Source organism: Mauremys mutica, chromosome 7, assembly GCF_020497125.1.
Source record: "Mauremys mutica isolate MM-2020 ecotype Southern chromosome 7, ASM2049712v1, whole genome shotgun sequence".
NCBI lineage: Eukaryota > Metazoa > Chordata > Testudines > Geoemydidae > Mauremys > Mauremys mutica.
The window spans coordinates 19,737,275-19,762,246 of NC_059078.1; the positions used below are offsets into that span (position 1 = coordinate 19,737,275).

Below are 24,972 nucleotides of genomic sequence, written 5' to 3' on the forward strand. Positions count from 1 at the left end.
GAGGTCAGACTAGATGATCATAATGGTCCCTTCTGACCTTAAAGTCTATGATTCTATTAGAATGTATGTGAGTCTCTCTATTCTTTTTGTGTCAGTCTGTCGATGCTCAGGTGTCAAACAGCAATAGACAAATTTAGATGCTATAGGTATGTACTAGAGTGTGTGAGTTTCATACATTGTGTATGTGTGTGCGCACACGTGCCAAATTGAGCCCTCATGTAAGTGGGCACAACTCTACTGACTTCAATGGAGTTGCACTTACTGTGTGTATGCAACATAACACTTCCACATCTATACAGCTTTTGCATTTAGTAACAACCCAATAATTAGGAATAAATTTTCTTAAGGGGTTGATTTCCCCGTCCCCCTCCCCCTCCCACTCCACGTCCCCACCCCAGGCTTTTTATCTGCTAGTCTCATTGCAACTTCCTGCTACAGCCTGTCAGTAGTGCTTTGGGGAGTGCTGCAAGAGGGCAGCAGAAGGTTTCAGTATCCTAGTCACAAGGGAAGTTTCGTAAAAGTGGATGTATGGTCTAGTGGTTACAGCCCAGAACTAGGCGCTGGGAGATCTGAGTTCTATTCCTACACGGCTCTACTACATGGGACCTTGAGCGGGTCACTTTGTGTTGGGGATAAGAATGCTGACTTCACCCCGCCCCTTCTTAATATGAGAAGCTATGTTTTTTCACCTGTAGACTATTGACCAGCAATGTCTGGTACGTAGCTGAGAAATCTGTGCCAACAGTAGATTAGAAAAACTACTGAAATTTTTATAAGCCCCTGAGCATTTAAACATTAATTTTCACATTGAAAAGTCTCTCAATATAACAATAATTTCATTTATGAAGTCAAAGTGCTCAGGGCACCATACAACATACAAAAGCAAATTAAAATGCAATAAAATATTTATGGAGACAATAATTTGAGCGCTCTTTAACAGTCTTCTAAATAGGACTTACGAAGCTGTTGCACAGAATGTGTATTTTAAACCTGGCCTTAGCCCAGACACAGTTCTGTCAGAGCACTTTGGGTTTTTTTCCCTCCCATGTTCTTAAAAGAAAAAAAAACAATTAAGAGGATGAAGGTATTCACATCCCTAACATATTTTGAGTTTTAAGGTCCCAGTCCTGCAAACACTTATGCATGGGAGGCACCTGTGTGCAGTTAAGCAGACTTGTAAGATCCCAGTTCTTCAAATATTTACATATGTGCTTAACTTTAGTACCATGACTAATCCCATTGATTTCACTTCACAGTGTTTGCAGGATCAGAACCTTAAAGGGCAGTTCTGCTCTGAAAAGAAAATGGGTCTCTCCAGGATTTGTCTCTCCAGGATTTGTCCACATTGCCAGTAAAATGATTTTTTTATGCAATCTAACTGCCAGTGCTGCAAACTCAGCCTGAAATTTGGAAGTCAAGCGGATTCTTTCTGGCTCATGTGTTATCATCATCTGCTCTGGCCCAGCTGAGTAATTTAGAGGCATAGTTAATGTAGGCTTGAGGTGGACACCTCTGTGCACCATGGTAATGCTTCTGCAATTGGACCTGAGGCCAGGGCCGGCTCCAGGCACCAGCATCCCAAGCAGGTGCTTGGGGCGGCAATCTGCAAGTCTATGCATTTTTGGTCCCAACCAGTGCGCCGAATTGCCGCCGCAGACGGCGGGGGAGAGTCCGTGCGCCGTTAGGGTGGCACGTGCATTTCCGCGGCGGTGGCAATTCGGCGGCAGCTTCTATGTTCAGCTGTCCGCGGCGGCACAGCTTCTGTCTTCCAGCTGAAGACAGAAGCTGCCGCCGAATTGCTGCCGTGGACGGCGGGGGCACTCCGTGTGCCGTTTGGGCAGCACGCGCATTTCCGCAGCGGCGGCAATTCGGCGGCAGCTCTATGTTCGGCTGTCCGCAGTGGCGCAGCTTCTATCTTCCGGCTGAAGACAGAAGCTGCCGCCAAATTGCTGCCGCCGAAAACAGTAAAGCCGGCCCTGCCTGAGGCCCTGATCCTGCAAACTCTTCTGCTTGGGTAGATGCATGCACCACTGTGGAGCTCCAGTCACTTCAGTGGGATTCCACTCAGCCTCAGGGATCTGCCTATGTGGGGTAACTCCCATGATATGAATGATTGGTCGTAATGATCTTACAAGTGTAGGACTGGAAGAGCCCTCGAGAAGTCATCTAGTCCAGTCCCCTGCATTCAAGGCAGCACTACATAATAACTAGACCATGATGCACAAGCCAGAAAGAAAAACAGCTGGAAAAAAAATCTTCCATCGGTAAACTGCAAAGTTAGCACCTTGAAGAGACAGTAGAGTCCCACAGTGCCAGTTTAATAAAGGCATTTTCCCAAAGAGAACCGTATATTAGATTTACAAAAACAAACCTCAGGCAGTAAAAGTTAGGGTTACCTACGCCGTGACTTACTACGGGACACAGACTCATTCCCTGATGCTGCACAAACCCACCTGCAACCCAGTCAATTTCAAGTCACCGCAATTAACAATGAAACAAATCATTAAAACAGTTTGGAAAACCTCAAAAAACCAACCAACCAAACAAAAACCCATCCACCTATCCTAATGGAGCCTTAATATAATTCACAGAGGCAAAGAGCTGAATTAATGTGCTGCTCTTCAGTGGTTTGGTTTGAACTAGCAAATTACTTATAGCTTTGATCCACCGCTTGTGAGGTATCTAGTCATCCCAAGCAAGGCAAACAAACGCAAACCACATGCTGTGGCCCCTTTTATAACAATAACCACAGCATCTAAGATCCCAAGCATTAGTAAGTGTAGTTCTATGATGAAGAATTATGAGTCCAGACGAACCTGTCTGGACAAACCTGAACCTTCCTCCCAAATCAGCCCAGATTCTTCTGAGATTTAAAAGTGTTTGAGATGCTTGTATTTCAGGGGGTTAATGAGCAAACCCTTGGGGCATGTGGGCATTACACTGCTAGCAGAAGCAGAAAAGGAGTTTATCAGGCAGATGCCTGTCTTTGCCATAGAGGCCAAACTGTGATTGCCTTGTTATAAACTATTTCTGTTAGAGTTGCATCCCATTCCTCTTTCCGGCTGGTCTCAGCTTCTACTCCCAGGATGCTTAGCCAGCAGGCAATTCTGTTCCAACCCCTCAGGTCCAGTGCACGCACCTATTTCTTTGTAAGCATCTTTATCCATTTGGAAAGAGCAGTTTTGAACAGCAAACTCTGGCCTCCAGGTGGGGATACAAAACACACGCCAGGTCCATTTTTCTCTGGACTCTGTGTCTGCTTAAAGGCCCCCAGAGATAAAGATTTTACAGATTTACACTGAAGCATAGGCCTGGAGGTCAAGCAATGCATCCACAATGGAGCTGTCAGGAATGAGCCATTTGAAAAAATTATAACTCACGCGGAAGCCACAGTGCTCCCAAGCTTTTGACAGAGCAGCCAGGTCTGGGGCCAGGGGGTAAGACACAGGATTTACTGCGGATTCAGGCCTCATAACGCAGTAGTCTGGATCCGGGTCTAAAGGGTGCAATTTACTGTACAGTTCCTGGTTATGGATGAACTTCTCCATTTATGATCTTGGGAGTGAAGGACCCCTGATTATTTTTCTGTTTATCCTCCGTCCTGGTACCTTTGGTTGTTTCTTTGGTAAAACTTCCAGTGCTCTCAATTAACACAGTGAAAACATCAGTTAAGTTCAGGACACACATGCAGTGTCTCCATTCCACCCAATGTAGGACTTTGATCTCCTCATGTAAAGCGAATTCCCATGTGTTGTGGAAACTGTTCCATGCCACTCTCTCTGGACCTCCTGACACGAAGGAGTGTGGCCAGACCACCTCTGTACTCAGCTATTCCAGTCCACTGGAACAGGTCTGTGGGCAGCCACCTGCCAGTTAGAATAGCCTTCGAGCGTCTCTTGTTATGCTCAGCTCCCCGGGCCCATACTGTCACTTTTACCCCTGCTGCCTGCAACTCAAATGCAGCCCAGAATCTGTGTCGCTAAGTCTGCTTTAGTGTCTGGTCACCAGTTAGCATCCACCAGAGGCTGGTGATGTGATTTTTCCTGTTGGGAATTCTCTAAAGGGGAGGAGATTGTAAGAGACACTGTGCAATTGAGGTGCCTGAAAATGATAGAAAGGGAAAGGTCCATGAAGGAGATGCCACAAGCTCTTAATTCTGCTACGTAACGGGGGCGTTGTAGAGAACTGGCTAGTACGCGCACAGATGTATGCATGTACACCACTCCCCTCTCTACTGCATGGAATCAGAACTGCTCTGAAGTGTGTCATAGACCCTTTACTGCTCACAGCGCCTCTCATTAGGTCACATGGTAGGGGCCTCTGCTTTTTGAAGTAGGAGACTCTGCATGTAACTGCTGCAGAGTTCTGAATGGTCAACAGTTTGTCACCCTGTGGTGCTGTAGGCAGCCTCTCACTACGTGAGGGGCTTGAAACATATGATGGAGCCTACCCATCCCCTCCTCCAGACACTACCAACTAATTGCACAGGGAGAAAACTAAGGCAGCTTCTTTCTTCTCGGTAAGCCTGTGCCTCTACTGCCAGGTTTGGTAAGTGAGACATGAAATCCAGCTTCACAGACAGATTTCCAACTGGCGGCTACCTGACCTTTTCATTCCCACCCTCTTTGCAAAGCCTCTTGGCAGCTGGGAGGCATCCCCAGAAATAGCCCCTGTGCTATTTCAGCCTCACACTGATCCCCAAGAAAGAGTTAATTACAGTCTTTTCCTCTCGCTCAAAGGTGGCTGGGTATTATCATCAGAGCTGTAATTATTCATGCTAATTGCTTATTTGGAAAGGGAGAGAGAATGCGGAGAGAGAAGCCCCAGCCTCCACATCAGTGATTCGCAGATCAGACCAGGTGCACTTCATTAAGCCTGGCCTGAGGAGCCTTGAGGGGGAGTGGAAAGAGCCTGGGGATGCTGGAGTGGTGGTAACTGAGTAGCGTGGCTCACATCTGGCTAATGCTGCTACCTCCTCTGGGGCTGAAGAGAAAGAGCATGCACTTCTTGCAGACCTTCCTCCGAGGGAGGGCACTAGCAGGTAATTAGCAGCAAAGAATCCTGTGGCACCTTATAGACTAACAGACGTTTTGCAGCATGAGCTTTCGTGGGCGAATGCCCACTTCGTCGGATGCAAGTGGTAATTGTGCTCTTGGTTGCCGTCTTCATTTGTTTTATGGCTTTATTAATCCCATTTCGTGAGGGACCTGGGTGGGCTGCTAAATGCTTGTCCATGGCTTGTATTTGAATTGTGCGGCTGATTCCTCCTAGAGATGCATGTGCCTCACATACTGTTAGGTAGTGGTGCTTTATTAACCAAGGGAGAACTTTACCTTCTCCTGGCTGCCTGGAAGCTGACATGCTGGTTGAGTTAATTGGGGTGGAGTGGGATCTGCGTACGAGGTTCTCACTCTCTTTTTTTAGGGTCTCTCTCTTGTGGGCTTTGTAATATCAAAAGATGATTTCCACTGGGGGAGGTTTTTTTTGTGTGTGTCTAAATAGCAGTGGATTTAAATTGTGTTGCTTAATAACACAAGGCTTTTCCTTGTAAAAAGCTGCCCATTAGCTGTTTAGAGGCAGCAGTGTGGCAAAAATTTATCATCACCCAGAGGGGAATTGATTGGAAGTTGCTTTTCTAATAGGGAGAAGTTTTGTCAGTGCTACTGTATGTAGAAGCAGTGTCTGGAGTATGCCAGTGCCTGCTCTTGGGACAATGACAGCGGTGTATCATTTGTAGTAATGGGCCTAAGGGCAGAGGCAGGCTTACTTTGAAATGCCCATCCTTAAGAGTCAAAGGGAATTGAACCAGAACTAAAGCATGAGCCTCTATGGTTTGAGCTGAAGCACAGCGTGGGCTTTACTTGCACTTTGAGTGCAGTGCTATTAAAATACTTGGCACTTTCCTTATTCCCATTGCTGTAACATTACAGAACAGTCACTACAAAAGTTCAGCGTTGAACTCCCTGCGGCTTTGATAATACAAGACTCCTTTTTTGTTAATGCCTGGTGCAGTGAGAAGTATGGCTCAGAGTTGGTAAGACCTAAACTTGCAGACTGAAGTTGAAAGAATTCTCCAAAAGGCTCCCGTGACTTTTCCCTGCCACCTGCATTTCACGATGGTTGCCACATGCTGCATGAGCCATCAGCTTTAAAAATGAAGGACGGCTCTTCTTTCTGGAGGCTTAAAATATTACCCTTGTCACTTTAACATCCAAGCTCTGGAGTGACTTGCCATAATTATGTTTTTAATGTACTGTATAATCTTTTCATCTGGATGTTTTACTACTTAGATTATACAGGCTTTCTGCACTTGCACTCTAGCTGCGATACTAATTCATTCCCTGCAAGGTGGGGAGTGCAGAGCTAACCCTGGGATCCCTGTCCACTCTGTCAATCTACTAGAAAGGGGTACAGAGAGAGATGGGCGCGATTTCCCTGTCTAATCAAAGCCAGGTTTGTTTTTGTAAGGCTGTTGCACAGGTTTAGATTGCCTGTGCGGCAGTACAGCACTCTCTAGCAAGCCTTCAACCCAGCTGCTGATGGCCATTTAAGTTTCAGTGCCCTGTGGCTTACTAGGAATGCTTGGCACCCAAAAAGCATGTGTATCTAGTTTTGACAGGGGCTGTAACTTTACCAGCATGGCTGCCCCAGCTTGAATCTGAGGTTGGGAGGTCTTCAATGGATGGCTCTAAAAGACTGTCTCCAGCGTTCACTTTGCGTAGCAGCCACTCGCTCCATATGAGCCCTGCTAGCTCGGGACGATGCTGTACTATCTGTCGGCAGAAAAGCAGTGAAAATTGGGGGACGGTGGGTTCGTTGTTGCTCAAAGCTGAATTCCGTGGCCGTATGGCTGAGCATGTTGTTAAAGGTTTCAGAGTAGCAGCCGTGTTAGTCTGTATCCGCAAAAAAGAACAGGAGTACATCTTAGAGACTAACAAATAAGGTGCCACAAGTACTCCTGTTCTTCATGTTAGTAAAAGAGACTTTGCTTTTGTCTTTGCTGTGCCAAAGCAATGGCCTTTGGTAAGCTAGCTGCACCTTGGCTGTTTGCAAGGCACACTGTTCTCATCACATCCCTCACCCATCCCTTCACGTGTCTTCCCTGGCCCTATCTTGATGGCTATGGTTATGGCTTCTGCAGTTCTGTCCCCAATCAAGCTAACTGTTTGGCTGATCAGGGAGGTTTCTGGGGTTAGTCAGTGGGCATGCGTAACTGCTACCCTTCTACAGAATTTTATAACTCTCTGAGACCTACTGCATAGCTCCTAGATCAGGCACAGCTAGCAAGAAACGTTCTATTTGTCTGCATGCTGATATGGCGAGCTTTCATTGTGCTGCTACTAATACCCAATTCCCTTATTCTAACCACTATCATTTATCTGTGGGATTAGGGCAAGTTTTCTGCAAAGAGCTGGTGAGCCAACTTCTGCCCTTGATTACCTCCTGGCAAGCTCCCATTGGAGTCGCTGGAGGCTGTGAGGGTATAAATGGGTACAGAATTTAGTCTTTGTTCCCCTTCTTGTAATCAGTGTCTCACTTCAGTGTGTAAATTAATATTCTGGTAGGGAAAGGAGCCCTCTCTTCCTAATTACAGTACTACATAGATCAATTTAGCTAAGGCTTATATCTGAAACATCAGGTATTGGCTGTTGTCAGAAGGAGGTTATTGGCCCAATTGCAACAGTATAGAAAGTACTGATTGTACCAGACCAGTGGTCTATGTCCTCTAATCTTGAACTTTCTTGGGATGAATCTCCAGCACCCATAGTGGGCATCTACAAGCATCATTGGTGTGCAAAAATCAGCATGTGGTATTGCCTCCCCCTTTCTCCCCCCCCTAAAAAAATGAAATGAAATGCCTTAAAACTCCCTTGCATCTGAAGAAGTGAGCTGTAGCCCATAAAAGCGTATGCTGAAATAAATTTGTTAGTCTCTAAGGTGCCACAAGTACTCCTGTTCTTTTTGCGGATACAGACTAACACGGCTGCTCCTCTGAAACCTTAAAACTCTCTGACTCTGAGGGTACAGGGCAAGAGATAATGCTTTACTTTCAGCTTGGCCAAATTCAATTCCATGCCTCAGAAAAGGCAGCCACACCTAGGGAGATTTCCATGTAGCCTCATTTTGGCTGAGGTTAAATGGTAAAAGATGCACATGAGGGCTTGGGTAGTTTGGAGGAAGATGAGGCAGATGGTTTGTGTGTGTTTTTGGTTGAGGGTGTAAGTACAATCAGAGCTGCAGGCCATGGAATGTGGTAGTTCCAGATGCTGGCAGCAGTTGGATGTTAAGTTTTTGCTTGGTGCTTCTTGACCATTCCTCATACTACTGTTGCTATTAACGTGTGTGTGGAGGGGTGTTGTTTTTTTAAAGGACTCCAGTTTATCTCCACTCGCGCAGCCATACCCGATATCATTGTAACCCACTGATACGTTGCAGGCCTCTCTCTGGGGTGATAGCCCTAGACTTCAGAGCTTTAGCTCAAGCTGTAGCAATTTATGCTTTTTAGCTCTGAAGGTCCCTGGTTCAGTCCCTGATGTGTCCACCCAGATGGTGGCTGTCTCATCTCCCTGGCAAATTATTTGCATCGCCTGTTTGGTTATAGAAAAGCTTTGTGCTAAAGAAATGAAGTTCTCAGCCCCCATCATGGGATTAGTCCTGATTTATTGCAGTTTGAGATCAGAAATGGGGTAGACTAGGAGCTCTAGACTCTTGGCTGAAATCACATTTCCTATTAACCAGCATTGCCTGCTCAATTCAGAGAACCTATTGCTGATATTGAAAAATAAGGAGACTACCAAGCCTCCCCAGTTAATGGTTCTAAACTGATTTTAATAAGTGTTGGTGACAAGTTGTATGATGGATGGCATCCTTGTTGAGGGAAGCAATCAGTTTATCCACAGAACCAGTACAGCACTGGCAGGTGATGATGGAAGCTTCCTCTAGCCAGCATAGCGTTTGTCAACCCTGCCCTGAAGGTGTCAAAGCTAGGGGTGAGAAGGTAGCCCTGATTCTATGGCCCAATCAGTATTTAAGTACTCTGCAAGTGACACCCTGTCAGCTTCATGTAGGAACTAACTGGATGACAACCAACACCCATTCTATGATGCTGAACAGTTGATGGATGATGATGCCCTCTGCATCATGCTTCTGTAATGCCTTTCATTGCAAACATTAGCTTGTATTGTTAATGCTGAGGGGCAGGGGCTGTCTTTTTTTTTTGATGTGAGGATGATGTCTAGCACAATGGAGCCCCCACTGGTCTCTCGGCATTGCCACAATATTCATCAGAATACTCTAATCTCCTGACATCCCGTTCTAGGGATGAGTAAAAAGAGACGTAGAGCAGGACTTTTGCAAGTCACATAGAAAACCAGAGCAGAACCAGGTAAAGAACTCAGGAGTGCTGACTTCCAGCATCTGGGTCTAACCACTAAACAGATCTCCCTTCTTCATTTATTATTGACCTGGGCTGGATTGAGTACTAACCGAGAGAAATACAGAAACAAATGTATAGGAGTAGATTGGTCTGAACAGACTCAGGCGGGCTGTGGTCTTAGTCTCTTCCACAAGCACTAGCCAGCTCTTCAGGTGATTGCTGTGGGAAAGACGTTTTGATGGAACTAAATGGTGTGGTTGGTTTTTTATTTTTGTTTTACTTTCCATCCATCTTCCTGAATTCATGTAGTTGATGGTATGAGAAAGGAACCAAGATCTGTCATCAGAATGAAGCAGAAGCTTTGGGGAAAGTCACGTCTCCAGGCTATACTGAGTGTTTGGGCAGTCCTGTAATCTTCCTCCTTTTTCCTGACAAAATATATTAATTGGAAGGCAACATCAGTCAGTGCTTATTGAGTTTGACAGACCTGGGACTATGCTAATTCATGAAGCTGCTCTGGCTGTATGTGTGCATTCTTTCTTTCTCTCTCCCCCCCCCCCTTCCTTTTTTTAAGGGGCCAAGATGACTGGCAGGCTGCTATTTCTGAGAGAGAAATCAAACTGACAAATATCAGGAAAAGCTGACTTGCAAATCAAGGGCTTTAATATAGGCAAGTTCTAGGCAAAATTAGCCCACTTCTCAAGAAAATGTCCATGCTCTAGCTGCCTAATCAGTCAAGTTGAGAGAAGTGTGTTGGCCAACAGCCAAATGACTCTCACAGGGGAGCAAATGTAAATCAGAACTAGAAACAAATGTTCCTCTCTCTTGCTCTTAACAGCGAGCCTGATCCCAAGCCCGATGAGGTCAATGGAAGGATTCCTATTGACTTAAGAAAGCTTTGCACTGGGCCCGAATTGCTTATGATTGAAACTTGACTTTGGCTTTGAAATTGCAGGGAGCTAATTCGTTGAACATACTGAATGCTGCTGAGTCAATGTGTGCTCCAGAGAAGAACTCTGTCTCAGCAGTTTCCCATGTGGACGGCTTTCCCTGGCACTGTACCTGTGGCCGTGCCTTGAGGATGAGCTATCAGCTTTCCAGCTCTTGGGATTTCATCTTGTTCCACAAGAAAATGGGGTTGATGATGATATTCCCTTCCCCAATGATCAGAAGATACAATTATTGTGTGTGTGGATTTAACCTCCTCCCATCATAGCCCATGGGATTTGACCTGTTTACTACTTGTGAGGCTTAACTTTAAGTAGTAATAATACTTGGCTCTTATATTGCACTTTGCATTGGTGGATCTCAAAGTGCTTCATAGTCTGTAATGTATGGGAGGCAGGGAAAGAGTATTAGCCCCATTTTGTAAAAGGGTCACACACAAGCTAAATGGCTTGTCCAGAGTCACATGGAAAGACTTGTGGGAGAATAAGGAATTGGACCCAGGGCCTGCAATGTCTTAGGTTAGGGCCCTAACCACTGGCCTATCTTGCCTCTCATGAAAGAAGTCCCTGAATCAGGTTGCATCTCTTGTGAAAAAAATATACAAGGCTCCCAATATTTGAATTTTTTTCCCTTCAAGATCCAGTTTCTGGAGTCATGTGACTGCATGAGTCTTGGGAGGGGCGGGTTTAAGTAAATTTCTAGCCCTCCTGGTTGTAGAAGCAGGCTTGACAATGTGACCCCAGTGCCTCCTAAAGGCTCAGAAACCAGACAAATAAAAGGAACCCAAAATGTATAATCTCTTAAACATTTCATAATATTAAAGCCATTTTATGACATCTGAGGGCTTGACTCATGATTTTTTTTTGAGGGATTTGGGTGGGGGGAGGAGAAATAGTGCTGCATATTTGTCTTTGAAACCTTATTTTTTCTATTACAAGGCTTTTTTTCCCTGCATTCTTTCTTGCAGAAAATTGTCCAGCAGCCTATCTGAACTGGTAGGATATGCTTTCTACTCTTGCTTCATGTACATGTCTGTATAATATACTTCTGGGTTTCCTAGTTTCCCCCTCACTATTTCGGTGGCGCCCACCTTCCTTCAGCACAACCAAATGATACTGCAGCCTGACTTTGGAGGGGTGTTTAAAACAAAAAATAAATCTTAACCCCCACTATAATAGCGTTAGCCATTTAAAAAGGGATGTTGTAGACTAATGCTATCCCAAATGAAGGCACACACTGCTCCCTAGTGGATCCTTGGGTACTGCAATGAGACAGGCTTCTGTAAGAAATATACCACACCACTTTCTTTTGTACACTACCAGACTCAGGTCTTTAGTATCATACTGATTCGCCTAGAGATGTGAATAAATGAAGAAAGGTGAAGTTATCGCCCATACACTTTCTTAGGAGGGAAAATGCCTTGCCAATAGTGTGTGTGTGGTGTGGGGGTTGTTTTATTTCCTTGTTTCTTTGTTCAGCCAGCCCTTGTCCTTGACTAGACAGTATCAATTTAAAATAGTGGGGGTTTTAAGTGATTGCAATTGTGTTTCCTGTAACGCAAGAATAGAAGATATTGCTCCTGGGGAAAGCCTCCTTCAGAGAAGACAGAGGGAAAGTTGATGCACAGAGGTTAACTTGTCATTGGTTTGAACAGCAGGTAGGTAGCCTAAAGCTGCAAAACCTGCTTGTGTACTTCAGGAAAGCGGGGAGATGCTGCTCGTTCTAACTAACAGCTAAATTTTCCTTGTTAGCCTCTGATTGCACCCTGTGACTTGGGGTGTATGTGCTTGCAAAGGGCACGAGGGTCTGGGGAATCTCTTAATGTGAATTCCCATTACAACAAAATTTGTTTCCTCGAGCCATATTCCAAGAGGGACAAGAATCCTGTTGTCTCAGCTGTCGGTGAAGTGCCTAGTGCTAGGCAAACTGGGGAGCCCAGGATTCAACTTCTGCACTTCAGAGCTGTGCGAGACTTCCCTAGAAGAACTAGGGAAGTATCCTCCCCTGGGCGCTTTCCATAACAGGCACTTGGGCTTAATCTGCATGCCAAAATAAAAGCTCCTTAGGTGTGTGAGGCTGAATAAGTGATGATGACTCTTGGTCACCTCTCTGGAGAATTCTAAGTGAATCCGAGAGGGGGCAAATGCCCCAACCTTCCATTTGGGATGGAACTCAAACCAAGTGGGTTGGTGGCATGAGCCTTCTAACACAACACTGCTGGAAAGCAAGAGCCCAGGAACCGTCCCTCATCTGACCTGCGAACAGAAATGGGTCGGGGGCGAATAAAGCCTTCTCTTGTGAAACAGTGGCATCTCCAACCTGGAACGGAGCTGTGCATAAGATTCTGCAGCCAGCTTTGCTGCTAGAGAGAAGGCACTAGCAGGGCAAAATCCTTACTCTCTACCCTGCCAGTCTTCTCACGCTTGTGGAAATGTATTAATGGTCATGGGGAAAGTTTCTTTTTTTTTTTTTCTTCTACAGCAGGGTGATTAGACCAATAAGATTTCCCAACCTGGTCAATAGGCTGCTGTTTGGTGCAGAATAGAGTATAGCTGATCTTTGCAATCCAGTTTTGAACAAAAAGGTCCTCCTTCAGCTGCGATTCTCATGTTAAAGGATTTCTGGTAGGTCAGGGAGTTCAGACAATAGCCGGTGTCTGCCTAGGGTTTGGATTGCTCCCTGTCTCTCCAGTTCAGTGACAGTGATTTTACTGAGCCCTTTAAGGCCTATTGTATCACAAGAGGGCAGAGTTGTCATACAGCTTCCAAATTCCCTAATCCCATGGACCTGCTGGATGTTAACTGGAGCAGGCCTCGTCCATGGCCTTGATCACAGCGGGACCAGCGTGCTGTTGGCAGAAATGTGATTCTCTACTTTTGACTGGCCCTCAGCGCTGATGTCATCAGTGGGTTAAATAAATAAAATGTTTGACCAAAGAATGTCCTCAGTAACTTTGAAAGGTCAGCTATGTATCCATGCAATTCTCCTGAGCATTTGGCTATAGGGACATTGCAAGCAGCATTATATTAATATTGATGTTGGACTTGAAAATATAAATTGGTACCTAATTAACATCTGAACGATGACTTGAATGGCACTGTTAATATTATGCATTGGTTGGCTCACCATAACGTCTGTCCTTGACCACATGAGTGTGATAAATAAAACCGACAGTCTGTACTTCTATTTAAAATAGCAGAGGTGCCATACCTAATTAACATTTCTCATTAGCAGATGCCTGTTGGATTAGCAGCAATAGGACATTCTGAACAGTTCCTTGTCTAAGAATATATCATGTGACCTACTGCATACAAAGAGTTGGGATAAACTTTTAGGAATGCTGTGTGTACCTTGGTCATTACTACTTGGTAAATAGACTGCACAGCTAACATAGCAGTTAAGTTATTTTAATATGACTTTGGGGGGTTGGATGCAAGTGGATGTGGTGTGTGTTTTTTTTTTGGTCCCCCCCCTCACCCCTTGGGGGGGGAGACAATCCATGGGCTGCCTCTCATAATAACCATACTCCCAGCCTAGATACTTTAAGAGTATTTTAAAAATACACCTTTTTATTTTAAGGCTGCTCTCAGAGGAAGGCAAGCACCTGACGGTTGTCTTCAACCAAGAGACTGGGTTTTTGTCCTTACAAAAGGGAGGCAGTATAGTCTAGGGGATAAACCACTGGACTGGGATTTGGAAGACCTGAGTTCTGAGCCTGGCTCTACTGCTGGCCTACTGATAGGTGATTTGCCCATGTGCACACCATTTGTTTGTTCCTCAACTTCTCCTCACACTTGGATTTGTCTACTTAGGCTTTTGGGGAGGGGAACTGTCTCACTAAGTGTTTGTACAATGACTCACACAATTGGGGGACTTTGGCTCCTAAGTGCCTAAATCTCTTTTGAAAATGAGATTAGGCTCCTAAACCAGTTAGGCATTGCAATGTTGAGTGGTGCCATGCCTAAATACCTTTACAAATCTGGGTCCTTGTCTACGCACACCACTTATACCAGTATAATTAAAGCAGTACAACCTCCTGGTATGGGTGCAGTTATAGCTGTATAAATGTTTATACAGCTAACAGCTTATTTCTGTGTGGGAAGGGGAATAGAGTATTCTGGTATAAGGTACCTTTATACTGACACAATGGATCATGGATGCAGTTATATCATACCTCAAATTGAAGAGGTTATACAGTATAAAAATCTGTGTGTGGATCAGAACTTCAATATAATACAGTAAAACCTGGAAATGGTTCAATATGTCTATAATGTGACTTCTGCCCCTCTCCACCCCCAGTGTGTGGGTTGGATGTAGGAACCTGGATAATCACAAAGATTTCAATCAAACAGGCAGTGCCAATAGTATGCATTGTGCTTAATTATGCTTCAGCCTGTGCAAATTAGACAGGGCTGGATTCTATGACCCTTGCAGAATAAAATACTACTGTATGGGAATAAGGGAGGCAGAATCTGCCCTTGTGTAAAGAGACAGCTAAAAAGGTGTGGGCTGCTTTTCCTTCCTGTCCCACACAATGGATTTCAGTGCGGGTTTGGGCATATTAGACCTATAGTATCATAAGATATAAATATTTTCAGGGGTCGGCAACCTTTCAGAAGTGGTGTGCCAAGTCTTCATTTATTGGCATGTGAAACCTTAAATTAGAGTGAATAATACATTTTAACGTTTTTAGAAGTCTCTTTCTATAAGTCTATAATGTATAACTAAACTATTCTTGTATGTAAAATAAACAAGGTTTTTAAAATGTTTAAGAAGCTTCATTTAAAATTAAATTAAAATGCAGAGAGTTGGCCAGGACCCTGGCAGTGTGAGTGCCACTGAAAATCAGCTCGCGTGCCGCAGGTTGCCTACCTCTGGCTTAAAACATGACAAAAGAGTCTCTGCCCCAGAGAATGGTAGTGACCAACCCTGAATGGATGCTAAGGGTGCTCAGATATAATCTGAAGTTGGCCTCCTCTAAATGACCAGAAAGGATAAGGGATCTATTGTTGTGCCAAGGGCCGTGAGGGGTAGAAATATCACTTAACTCATGGGTCTTTTTCTTTATAGCTAAAGCACTTGGTTCTAGTCCTGGCTTTCCAGGAGCAGTCTGGTCTGCAAATCACTGATTCTGAACAGCCAGGGAACACACTGACAATACACTATGGGTGCCCTGAAGGAGCAAGTTCAATGCAGTGCAATGTATGAAGAAAAAATGTAGCAGGGAGGGGGGGCGTGGGGCATGCAGAACAAATGTGTGATCCTTCTAGCTGAGCTTACCTAAGAACGGGTGTGTATTCAGAAGCTTCTTGCAGCATCTTGCTCATTGCCCTTTCAAGAATTTAGCTTGGGTGTAGTCCCCTCTCTTTGACAGTGCTGAGACTGTAACCGTTTGCATAGGCTTTCAAATACAGTGAGCTAACAACAGAAATCCCAGCTGTATGATGGTTCCATCTGCCCAATTGAAGGGTCTGGGTGCTGGTGGTTAGGGCAACTCTGTTGCATAACCTTTTTGATGTTGTGTATTGAGGAGGAGCCTGGAACTTTCTCAACAGACCAGCCCTGATGTTCGTCTTCATAGGCCAGGTGGCACATAAAGCTGCAGACTGTACAGAGTTACTCTGAGCAATTTGTGTGCTGAAGCAAACCTGTCATCGATTAGCACAATATCGAGGGTCATACTGCTGTGACCAGACCAGCATGGAAAGAGTACTGGGATAGCTTCTTACTGTTCACTAGTCTTCTGAGCAGGGCCGGCCTTAGGGGTGGGCCATCCGGGTGACTGCCCAGGGGATCATGGCCAGGGGGATGCCATGCAGCAGCACAGATGGGCATGCTGCTGCCTGGCAGGGGAGCGCTGTAAATTCGCAGAGGCAGCATGTGGGGGTGGGGGCAGATTTCTCCCTGCTTCTTTCTGGGGCAGAAGTGCAGGGAGAGTGAGGCATAGATACTGCTTGCTCATCCCCCCAATGTTCCTCTTCACCCCCTAGGGTGCTGTGAAGTGGGGAGTGAGGAGCAACACCAAGTGTTCCATGCATCAAGGTGGTCACTTTCCCCACCTGAGTTGCGCTGTAATGTGAGCATCAGGAGCTGCTGCTCCTCTTCCCTCCTCTTAGGCAGCGCAGGTGGGGAAAGTGACCTGGATGCAGGGAACCCTGATGTTGCTCCTTGCTGCCCCTTACCATGAACACATCTGGTGTGTGTGCGTGTGTGTGTGTGTGTGTAAAAGCAAGCTCTGTACCCAGTCCCTATCTGGTACAGAAATGTGACACCTGAGGAGATGAGTTAAATGTCCCTCCTAACTCTTGGCCCCAATAATACTTTGGTGGCGAGTTCCCCTGGCTAATTGTGTTGTGTAATTTCTGTTAAATTAATTTGATTAGTCTTGTTCTCATAGTAGGGAAGCTAGTTTGGGAGCTACCTGTGCCTTTGGCTGCTTCGCCTTCTACTTCCAGTCTGCTAGCGCAGCATTGCTACATCTGGGCTGCAGACAGTGAGGAAAACTCTTTCTTTGTTTAAATCCAAGCAAAGTATTTCAATTGTCACTTAAAGTACAACGGAGACATCTGTTAATTAAGGAGGGTGGGTTTTTTTACAAAACAGAGTTCTATGCCATCAAAATGTCAGTCCATAAATGACCCAACGCTGTTCCCTTAAAGCTGGTTTGAGTCCAGACTTATTTCTGTTGCAAAATTGTACCCAACAGTCTGAACTCAGCAACAAATTCCTAAGTGATTCATGCGATTTGGGTGTAAACATGTAATTTTCACAGGACTTTATTTTAATTCTTACTGACTGGATTTCATGCCACTGACTGGGAAATGGATCCAGTTCACAAAAACTAACCTCACTGAAGTTAACAATACTGTATAATTATTCAATAAAGCCTCCTCTGACAATATAAAGGCTGTAAACTGAAGACTTGTCCATGCTACAGTCCAAATGACACTGGTAATTATGGTTCTGCTGTGGAAAGGGATTAGGATTAGTTATTCTGTATGGTTTTAGTAAGATTTGCAGACAACCATGCTAAAGCTAATCTAGTTGTCAATCTCCCAAACGGGTCTCCAGTGTGTCTCTGCTAATCAGGCATAATACATGCACTAACATTCAGATTCTTCTTCTAATGAGGTGACAGTGGCTGTATCTTGCCATTAACCTTCCTGCCTTGTAATTTATTCAGTTTCTGATCAATCAGCTGCTCACTTATTAGAATGTGAGAGCTACATTTGCCATTGAGTCAGTGGGAGAGGAGGAATATATCAGACTTTTTTTTCCCCTTCATTTAAAGCTGACGTATAAACCCATCTTGGCAAATGGAAGGGGAAGAAAAAACGGAGGGTAAAATGTTCAAGTGCCTACCGGTGTCCCACTGAAAGTCATTGGGATTGTAGGCTCTGTTTTGAAAATTGGGGCTGCGCATTTAGCTGAACTATGAAATTTCACTCACCTTTTGAACTCGTTATAGATTGTGACACATTGCAATAAATGTTGATGGGGGGAAGAGGTGCAAAAGGGAAACACAGACTGAATGAGGACTGACAAATGGCCTACTCATATAATTCAAGGACGCTGTTAAGCTCCTGTTTGGTAAACAAGAAAAGTGTAGGACTGGAAGTCAATGAACCAAAACGGATGTCTTGGAAATGAGGCCTAACTGGTGGATGAAATAATGAGATCATGGGCTATTCTACCCATCACTCTTTGGGGTTTTTAAAACTAAAAGACTCTCTGGGGGGAAATATTAGTGGAGGTGGAGCAAAAGGGGGACAATTGTTGGCTGGGGGGGAGAGAGGGAAGTGGTGAAGTTCACTCCTCCCCCCCACCCCCCGCTGGGTTCCTGACAGAGCTGCAAGTCCTCGCTCTCAGCTCCCCCCACTGCCCCTCTAAGTCAGTGGAAGTGCTCCTGGTGAGGACACGCACCACTGATGACAGAAGAAGGGCAGTGTGGACATGAACCAACACAGTAATTACTGCAGTGGTTCATTGACCTAACACAGGTTGACTTTAGTTTTATAGTGTAGACATGCCCTTTATCTCCCCAACTTGCCCTTCTTCTTATCCACTTTACTACTTCTCTGCTATCTTTCTTTTGCCTTCACTCTAATAAGATTCTGGCTTAACTGGCCAAGACTGTATATTTTACAGCACTGCAGTAAGCCTGTGAGAGATGGCTGAAAGCACTGCCCTTAACAGCCTGATGCTGGTACAAATTTGTACCAAGGTCTTGGCTTGGCTGATAAGACTGTGTGCTGTACCTGTATTTTTCCAGCAGCGAGGCTGCAACTGAAAATCAACACCAGAGGCAGAAGCTGCATTTTGCTGGGTTTCTTTTCCTCTTTTCTGTGTGTGTTGTCTTGTTTTGCCTAGGAAATGGGGATCTGGATTTCCCACCAACAGCTTCAGCCCATCTCAACTAACTTCTTCTCTTCTCCCCTCCCTCCCCCAGCCCACAGAACAGTTATTGTCGTCTTTAATACCAGCTAAGAGACTGTCAAACAAGGGTTTCTTCCTTCTAAAGCCTCTCTCCAGCTAAAGGGCACAAGGGAAGTTAAAGAGCCTTATTTAATACTCAACTGTGTTTTCCTTCTTTTCTGTGTGTTTAATGAAAGGTTAAAAGGATTTCTAATGGTGTGTTCACCATGGTACTAAGCAGGCTGTGGTCTCTATACCAAACCCCAAAATGTTAACACTGTTTAATGTTAGACAGAGACAAGGTCATGTTCATACCATTAATGCGTCGGTCCCATATATTCCATCTAAATTAATCCAACAGCTCCTGAGTTGCCTAGACAATTTAGAAAATTTTACCCTGAATATTTTTTTTTTGCCTATTCCTGCTGCAGATGCAATGTGAAACTTCTATAATAAAGGTTAACATGAGGCAATTGGCAGGAAGGGAGATTCGTGTAACTGCACCAGTTCTGGTCTTTAGGGTGCATGTCAATAATAAATGTGCTTTAAGCCTCTCCCCAAACCTTGCAATTTCATGAACACAAGAGTAAAAGAATCTACCCCATCATTTATTTGTTGCTCTTGTATTCTCTAGCCCTCTGCCTGTGAGATTTGGTGATTTAATCCTCCTCAACTATGAAATCAATTGATGAATAAATCATTTAAAGCAGTACCTTGTCGGAGGCAAAGAGCTAGGCTCATATTCTAGATCTACAATAGCTGATAGATCCTGAAGCCATGGAGGGAGGGGGAGAGAGACAAAATGTGTTGGTGCCTTTTAGATGCTGAGAGCGAGGGAAGGCAAGATTGCCCCTTTGCCATGTGGGCCTGGAAACTAAGCCTCAGGTTTTTCATGTCACAAATGAAGAGAATATATTTTCTAGGATGCATGTTTTACTCTTCCTTATCGCTGTACGTATGTGCTGAACAAAGCCCTGTGATGATATAGGAGGCCATAACTCCAGGTATGGATCGGTTTAATTATTAAAACCTATCCTACAGGGACACAAGATTTGAGGTCCCCCAAAGGCCTGCAGGGGGAGCTACACAGCAGCCGGGCTCGGTTGAGTGTAGCATGTCTGCAGTCCTTTGCATAACTGCGTGACTTGTCCCTTTCATTATATGATTTAGGGAGACAATTTGGTAACCGTAGACGCAGCAGTTCAGTTAATCAGGGAAATGAGGGCAACTGTCTTGAGGGGCAAAAAGTGTGTGTTCAGCTGTGCTAGCACAATCAAGTTAGCTTAGCAACATGATTGAAAAGCCCCATCAAAGATGCAGGTTAACATGTCTGAAGCTGCTTTAGCCTAAACTTCCTCCTAGGCTGCAACAGCAACCTCAATACAAAATATTCTTCTGTCTTCATTACAGCAGAATTCTGTTTCTTCTATACCATGAGTCCTACTGAAATTACTTGTGACACTAGTGCTTTGTCCATCCCAGCAATAAATAAATGTAAAAGGGGGATCAATCCTGCATCAGTGTCACAGAGTGACTGGCCCCCTGGAGGGAGATGAGCCTCAATCCAGCTGTGACAAGCTAACTCATCTCCTCAGGTGTCACATCTGTGTACCACAGAGCTTGCTTATACACACCAGATGTGTTCATGGTAAGATCCTTTAATGCTCTGCTAGGTATGGCTAAGGTTCATTTACATAAGTGACTGAAGAGTATAATACAACATAGCGTTGCATAACGTCTCTCCCTTTAAGTTCTACATTCCTAGGATTTAAACTATCTCACGGTCTTTGAAGTTCAGTCTGTTAAATGTCTCTGGATCATACTGGTTTTCTAATTACGTGACCTGAATGTGTAACAACTTGGTCATCAAGCTGTCCTTTAGTTGCAATGACTGGCTGTGGTCGGTTTGGAATCCTTGAGTCGTCATCGTTGTCTTGTTCTGAATCTGCCATCTGTAGAGTTTGCTCTTTGTTTTCTGAAGACCAAACTGTAGATGTCGGTGGCTTCTGTTGAACTCTCTATCAGTCTTGATGACATATGATGTGGGCACTGAATTCTTCTCCCCCCCCCCCCACGACAGCTGGAGTTGTCCATCCCTTTTTCTCCATTAAATTTGACATGAACATGGTCACCAGGTTCTAGACCTGGCAGCGCTCTGAGTGACGTCTATTGTAAAAGTGCTCCTACGTACTTACTTTTAGCCTTTTTATTTTATTTGGCTACTCTCTGCATGTCTGCCTATTTTGGAAATAGATCACTTTCCAAAGTTGGAACAATAGTTCTGAGTTGTTGTCTTCCCATCAGGAGTTCTGCTGGGCTATACTGCTGTTGGTGTTGATCTGTAACTCAGAAGAGCACAGAATAGATCTTCCTTCTGTAGGGTATTCTTGGCTGTCTGGACAGCTCTCTCAACCTCTCCATTCATTTGTGGGTAATGTGGGCTGCTAGTAATATGAACAAAATCATATTTCGTTTGGAATGACTTAAATTCTGCTGCAATGAATTGTGGTCCATTGTCAGTCGGTAGTTCTGGAATACCAAAGTGAGCAAAAGTGCACTTCACTTTTTGATAACACTGTGCCATGTTATGTCTTTCAAGTACGTTATTTCTATATACCTGGAAAAATTGTCCGTGATGACCAGGTAATATCATCTGAATTTGTATAAATCTGCAGCTAGTCTCTTCCAAGGCCTGTCTGGGAAAGGTGGAGGTAAAGGTATTTTGTGTTGATCTGTTAGTTTTGCAATGTTCACATGCAAATACTTTATTCTTTGTGTCCTTGCTGATCCATTCATGGCATTTAATTAGCACTTGACATCCTTCATGGATGAGGTTTGATTTCTCCTTTTACGTCACTTGGATTTACAATGCAACTGCCTTTTAATCATGAGTCCATTTGATTGTAATTGTCCATGCACCACAAGTAGTCTTTTGTCACTTCCTTAGTATCCTTTACATACTTGAGTCAGACATCCCTTAGAACTTCCTGAAGTTGTGTGTCTGTGGAGGGTTGCTTTTTGTAGTGGGGGAGGGAGAGACTAATGCTGATCTGTATGAATCCACAGCATAGGGTGACCAGACGTCCCAATAAAATCGGGACTGTCCTGATATTCAGTCATTTGTCCTGCATCCCGATTGGATGTACGGTCGGGATGCCATTTTTCCCGATATTCTGGCTCGGGGCTTTTTGCTTCAGTGGTGCTCCAGATCTGCCCCGCAATGTGTCCCAATATTTTGTTCATGTAATCACCCTACCACAGCATCCACGTACCCCTTTGTCACCTTTGAAATCACAGGTAGTTGAGTGCGATGCTGGGCTCTGTGCAGGGCCATCCCTAGCTATTCTGGGGCCCTACACTGCCCCCTGGCCTCTGTGGGGGGGTGGGGGTGCTGGTTTGAGGAGTGGGGGGGAACCCCCCCCCCAGCACTCACCAATGGCGCGGCTGGGGCCGGGTTGCTGCACTCCCGCTGCTGGTGAGTGCAGTGCCCCAGCCCTCAGGGGAGTGGGGGTGGGAAGGGGCAGGGGCGGAGCAGGGGGCCGGTGCCCTACGCAGCTGTGTACTTTGCGAAGGACGGCCCTGGCTCTGTGACAGCGTCTGCAACTACTGGATTTTTCCCAGAACATATTTAGCAACTGGGTTGAATCACATTTAACCTTAGCAATAGACATGGGCATCTCAGTAGTGCTTCATCCAGATATTTTCCCATTGATGAGGGTTACAAGCAGCTTATGGTCAGTGTAAATGAATCCAGTCCACACAGATATCTGTAAAAATTCTCACATGCCCATGTGCTTGCCGGGCATTTTTTTTCTTTAAATCTGTGCATATCGTTTTTCAGCTTCTGTAAGTGTGAGAGAGTAAAATGCAACTGGCTTTTACTCGGAGCCATTTTGTTGCAACACTACACCAGTTAAGCCACAGCTGCTTGCATCTGCACTGCCCCTTCCCCCTCCATTGTGGGTTTGTGCACATCGTAGTACTTGAGAACTGGAGCTGTTGAGGGTTTTGTTGTGCTTTTCCATTGGAGATCCATATATCAAAGTATCGTCCATGAAAACTACAACTCCAATGGTGTTCGTTAGCAGTTTTGCCATCTTTTTTTGAAAATTTCAGGTGCACTGGTAATCCCAAAGGGTCATCTTTGAAAGCAAAATCTCCCAAAGGGGGTGATAAAGATTGTCCGTTTAACACTTTCTTTGGCTAAAGGAATTTGCCAGAAACCATTCAAGGCATCCAACTTGAACTCTATAGCTCCTTTTACCTTGGGGCGGAAGTCAGCCAGTGTCAAATCTGTATTTTTCCGTATTGTTTTTTCTTTATAACTGGTGCCACTGGGCACACCAGGCTGTTGGCTCAGACTTTTTCTCACTTATACCAGTTCACTCCATTCTCTTTGCTTCATGAAATGGTAACTGAGTTAATGGGATAGGAATCCTGTGAGAGATGTACACTATATGGTTCAGTATTGTTTCTTAAAGTTATTTGTACCAGATCTCCTCCTTTCAAATGTCCAAAATTGCCAAATATTTCATCGAGTGCTTTCACCTTTCTCACTAGCGCCATCATGGCTGCCATGGTGCAGCTGAGAAGGCTGTTGGCCTGTAGTTCTTTGATCACATACTCTCTGAATGCATAGCTTTTGTCTGTGTAAGTTGTTTCTTTGGTGAACTGGCCCATGCAAATCAGAGTATCACCAGGGCTAGTCAGAGTTGTCAGGTGACTTCAGCTCTGGGAGAGGTTGAAGGTGGTTGTAAGTCCTTTCTGAGATGACTGTGATGTCAGCTCCTCATAGTATTAAAGTCAGTAGTCTTACCATGAATATTCAACTTTGCTATCCAGACAGGCCCTATCATCACAAGTGATTGATAGATCCCAGAAACTATTGCTCTTGATTGATTGTTTGTCTGTAATATGAATCAACACCCTCACCGCTTGGTGCAGCAAACAACTGCAAAATGTCCATATTTCATACATTTATTACACCACCTGCCTCTGGCTGGACATGCATCATCTCTTGGGATATGACTTTTCCATGCCTTGTGCATAGAGGCTGGAATTTGTCTGGGAGTTCTCTCTGCTTGCCTCGGGGGGGTTATGAAAATGACTTTTTAACATTCTGGTGTCTCTAGCTTCTGAGCTAGTTTTAGGTTTTTCAAGTTGATCCTGTCTTTGTTCTGTTTTACTAATTCTGACTGCTTTGTTAGCTGTGTAGCTGTCAGGAATGAGGGCCTGCAACAGAGCAAGTCTCCAGGCAGCCTCATCAGTACAGCTAGCCTGCTGCAGGCTGCCTGATTAGCTGTGCTGCCTGATTGGCTGGCTGCAGATGCCAGCACGATGGCTGCTCAATGCTCATGCCCGCCGCTGTGCCTGCTCCTGTATAACCTTTTTCCTGCTGCTCCTGCTTTGCACCCAGCCTTGCCCTGCCTACTATCCTGCTTGCTGCAGTTCCTGCCCTTCAGTTTGACCCTTGGTTCTGGCTCCTGACTGCAGACTTGGGCTTGACTCTTGATTCTGCTATCCAGTTCCTGTTCCCAGTGTGACCTTTGGCTCTGAACTACTGACACTCACTCCAACCACTAGGCTAGACTGCCCTCAGCCCAGTTGCCTGGCAATAGTTGTGGGTAAGGTTAAATCGCTCGTCACTTGTAGCTGCCATGAAAAGGTTTTTATCTGTTACCAGAGACAGGCTGATTATTGGGCTATTTTCATGCTTTGCATTTCCAGATTCACAGTCTTCAGCCAGTGTATGCAGAGCTGTTATAAAACATTCAACACTTTCCCCTGGTTCCTGAAAACATGCTCTTCCATAAATCCCATTTCTCTGGGGTATGAAGTATCCATCAAGCATAGCCAGTACCTTTTCATAGTTTTCTTTGACTGTCTTCAGTAAAGTCAAAGGATTTGAAGAGAGACTCTGCTTGCTTCCCCATAGCATAAATTACAGAAGGTACCTTTTATATCCTGTTTCTTTGTAGAGTTTGTTTGCAACTTGAAATCTTGCAAAATACTGCTTCCAGTCTGTCCATTGCCCATGTGTCAAAGCTGAAGTTCTCTGGGGCATTGGAGAATGGCATGTTGATGAGATCCTATAACCTTGGTTCCTTCCGTTTGCAGGCTTTGTTGCTGTTTTTCCTTCTGTTTCTGTTCTTGGTTTACTCCTGGACTGGTCACAGAGCTTGCTTATACACACCAGCTGTATTCATCGTAAGATTCTTTAATACTCTGTCAGG

The 24,972-nt window shown here is 44.8% G+C and overlaps 1 protein-coding gene across 7 annotated transcripts in view; it reads left to right on the top strand.

Annotated features, from left to right (window-relative positions):
* The window catches only part of GRIP2 (glutamate receptor interacting protein 2), a 498,925-nt gene that overhangs the window by 302,994 nt on the left and 170,959 nt on the right, over positions 1–24,972 (top strand). For 2 of the 7 annotated variants that reach the window (XM_045023868.1, XM_045023877.1), the window contains exon 1: positions 4,796–5,041. The exons of 2 other annotated variants lie outside the window; for them this stretch is intronic. In XM_045023868.1, coding sequence (XP_044879803.1) covers positions 4,963–5,041 — 79 coding nt within the window. In that variant the 5' untranslated portion in view covers positions 4,796–4,962. Of the gene's footprint in view, positions 1–4,792; positions 5,042–24,972 lie in introns of those variants that run through there. 3 more of the 7 variants (XM_045023869.1, XM_045023875.1, XM_045023874.1) reach the window with 3 other exon arrangements.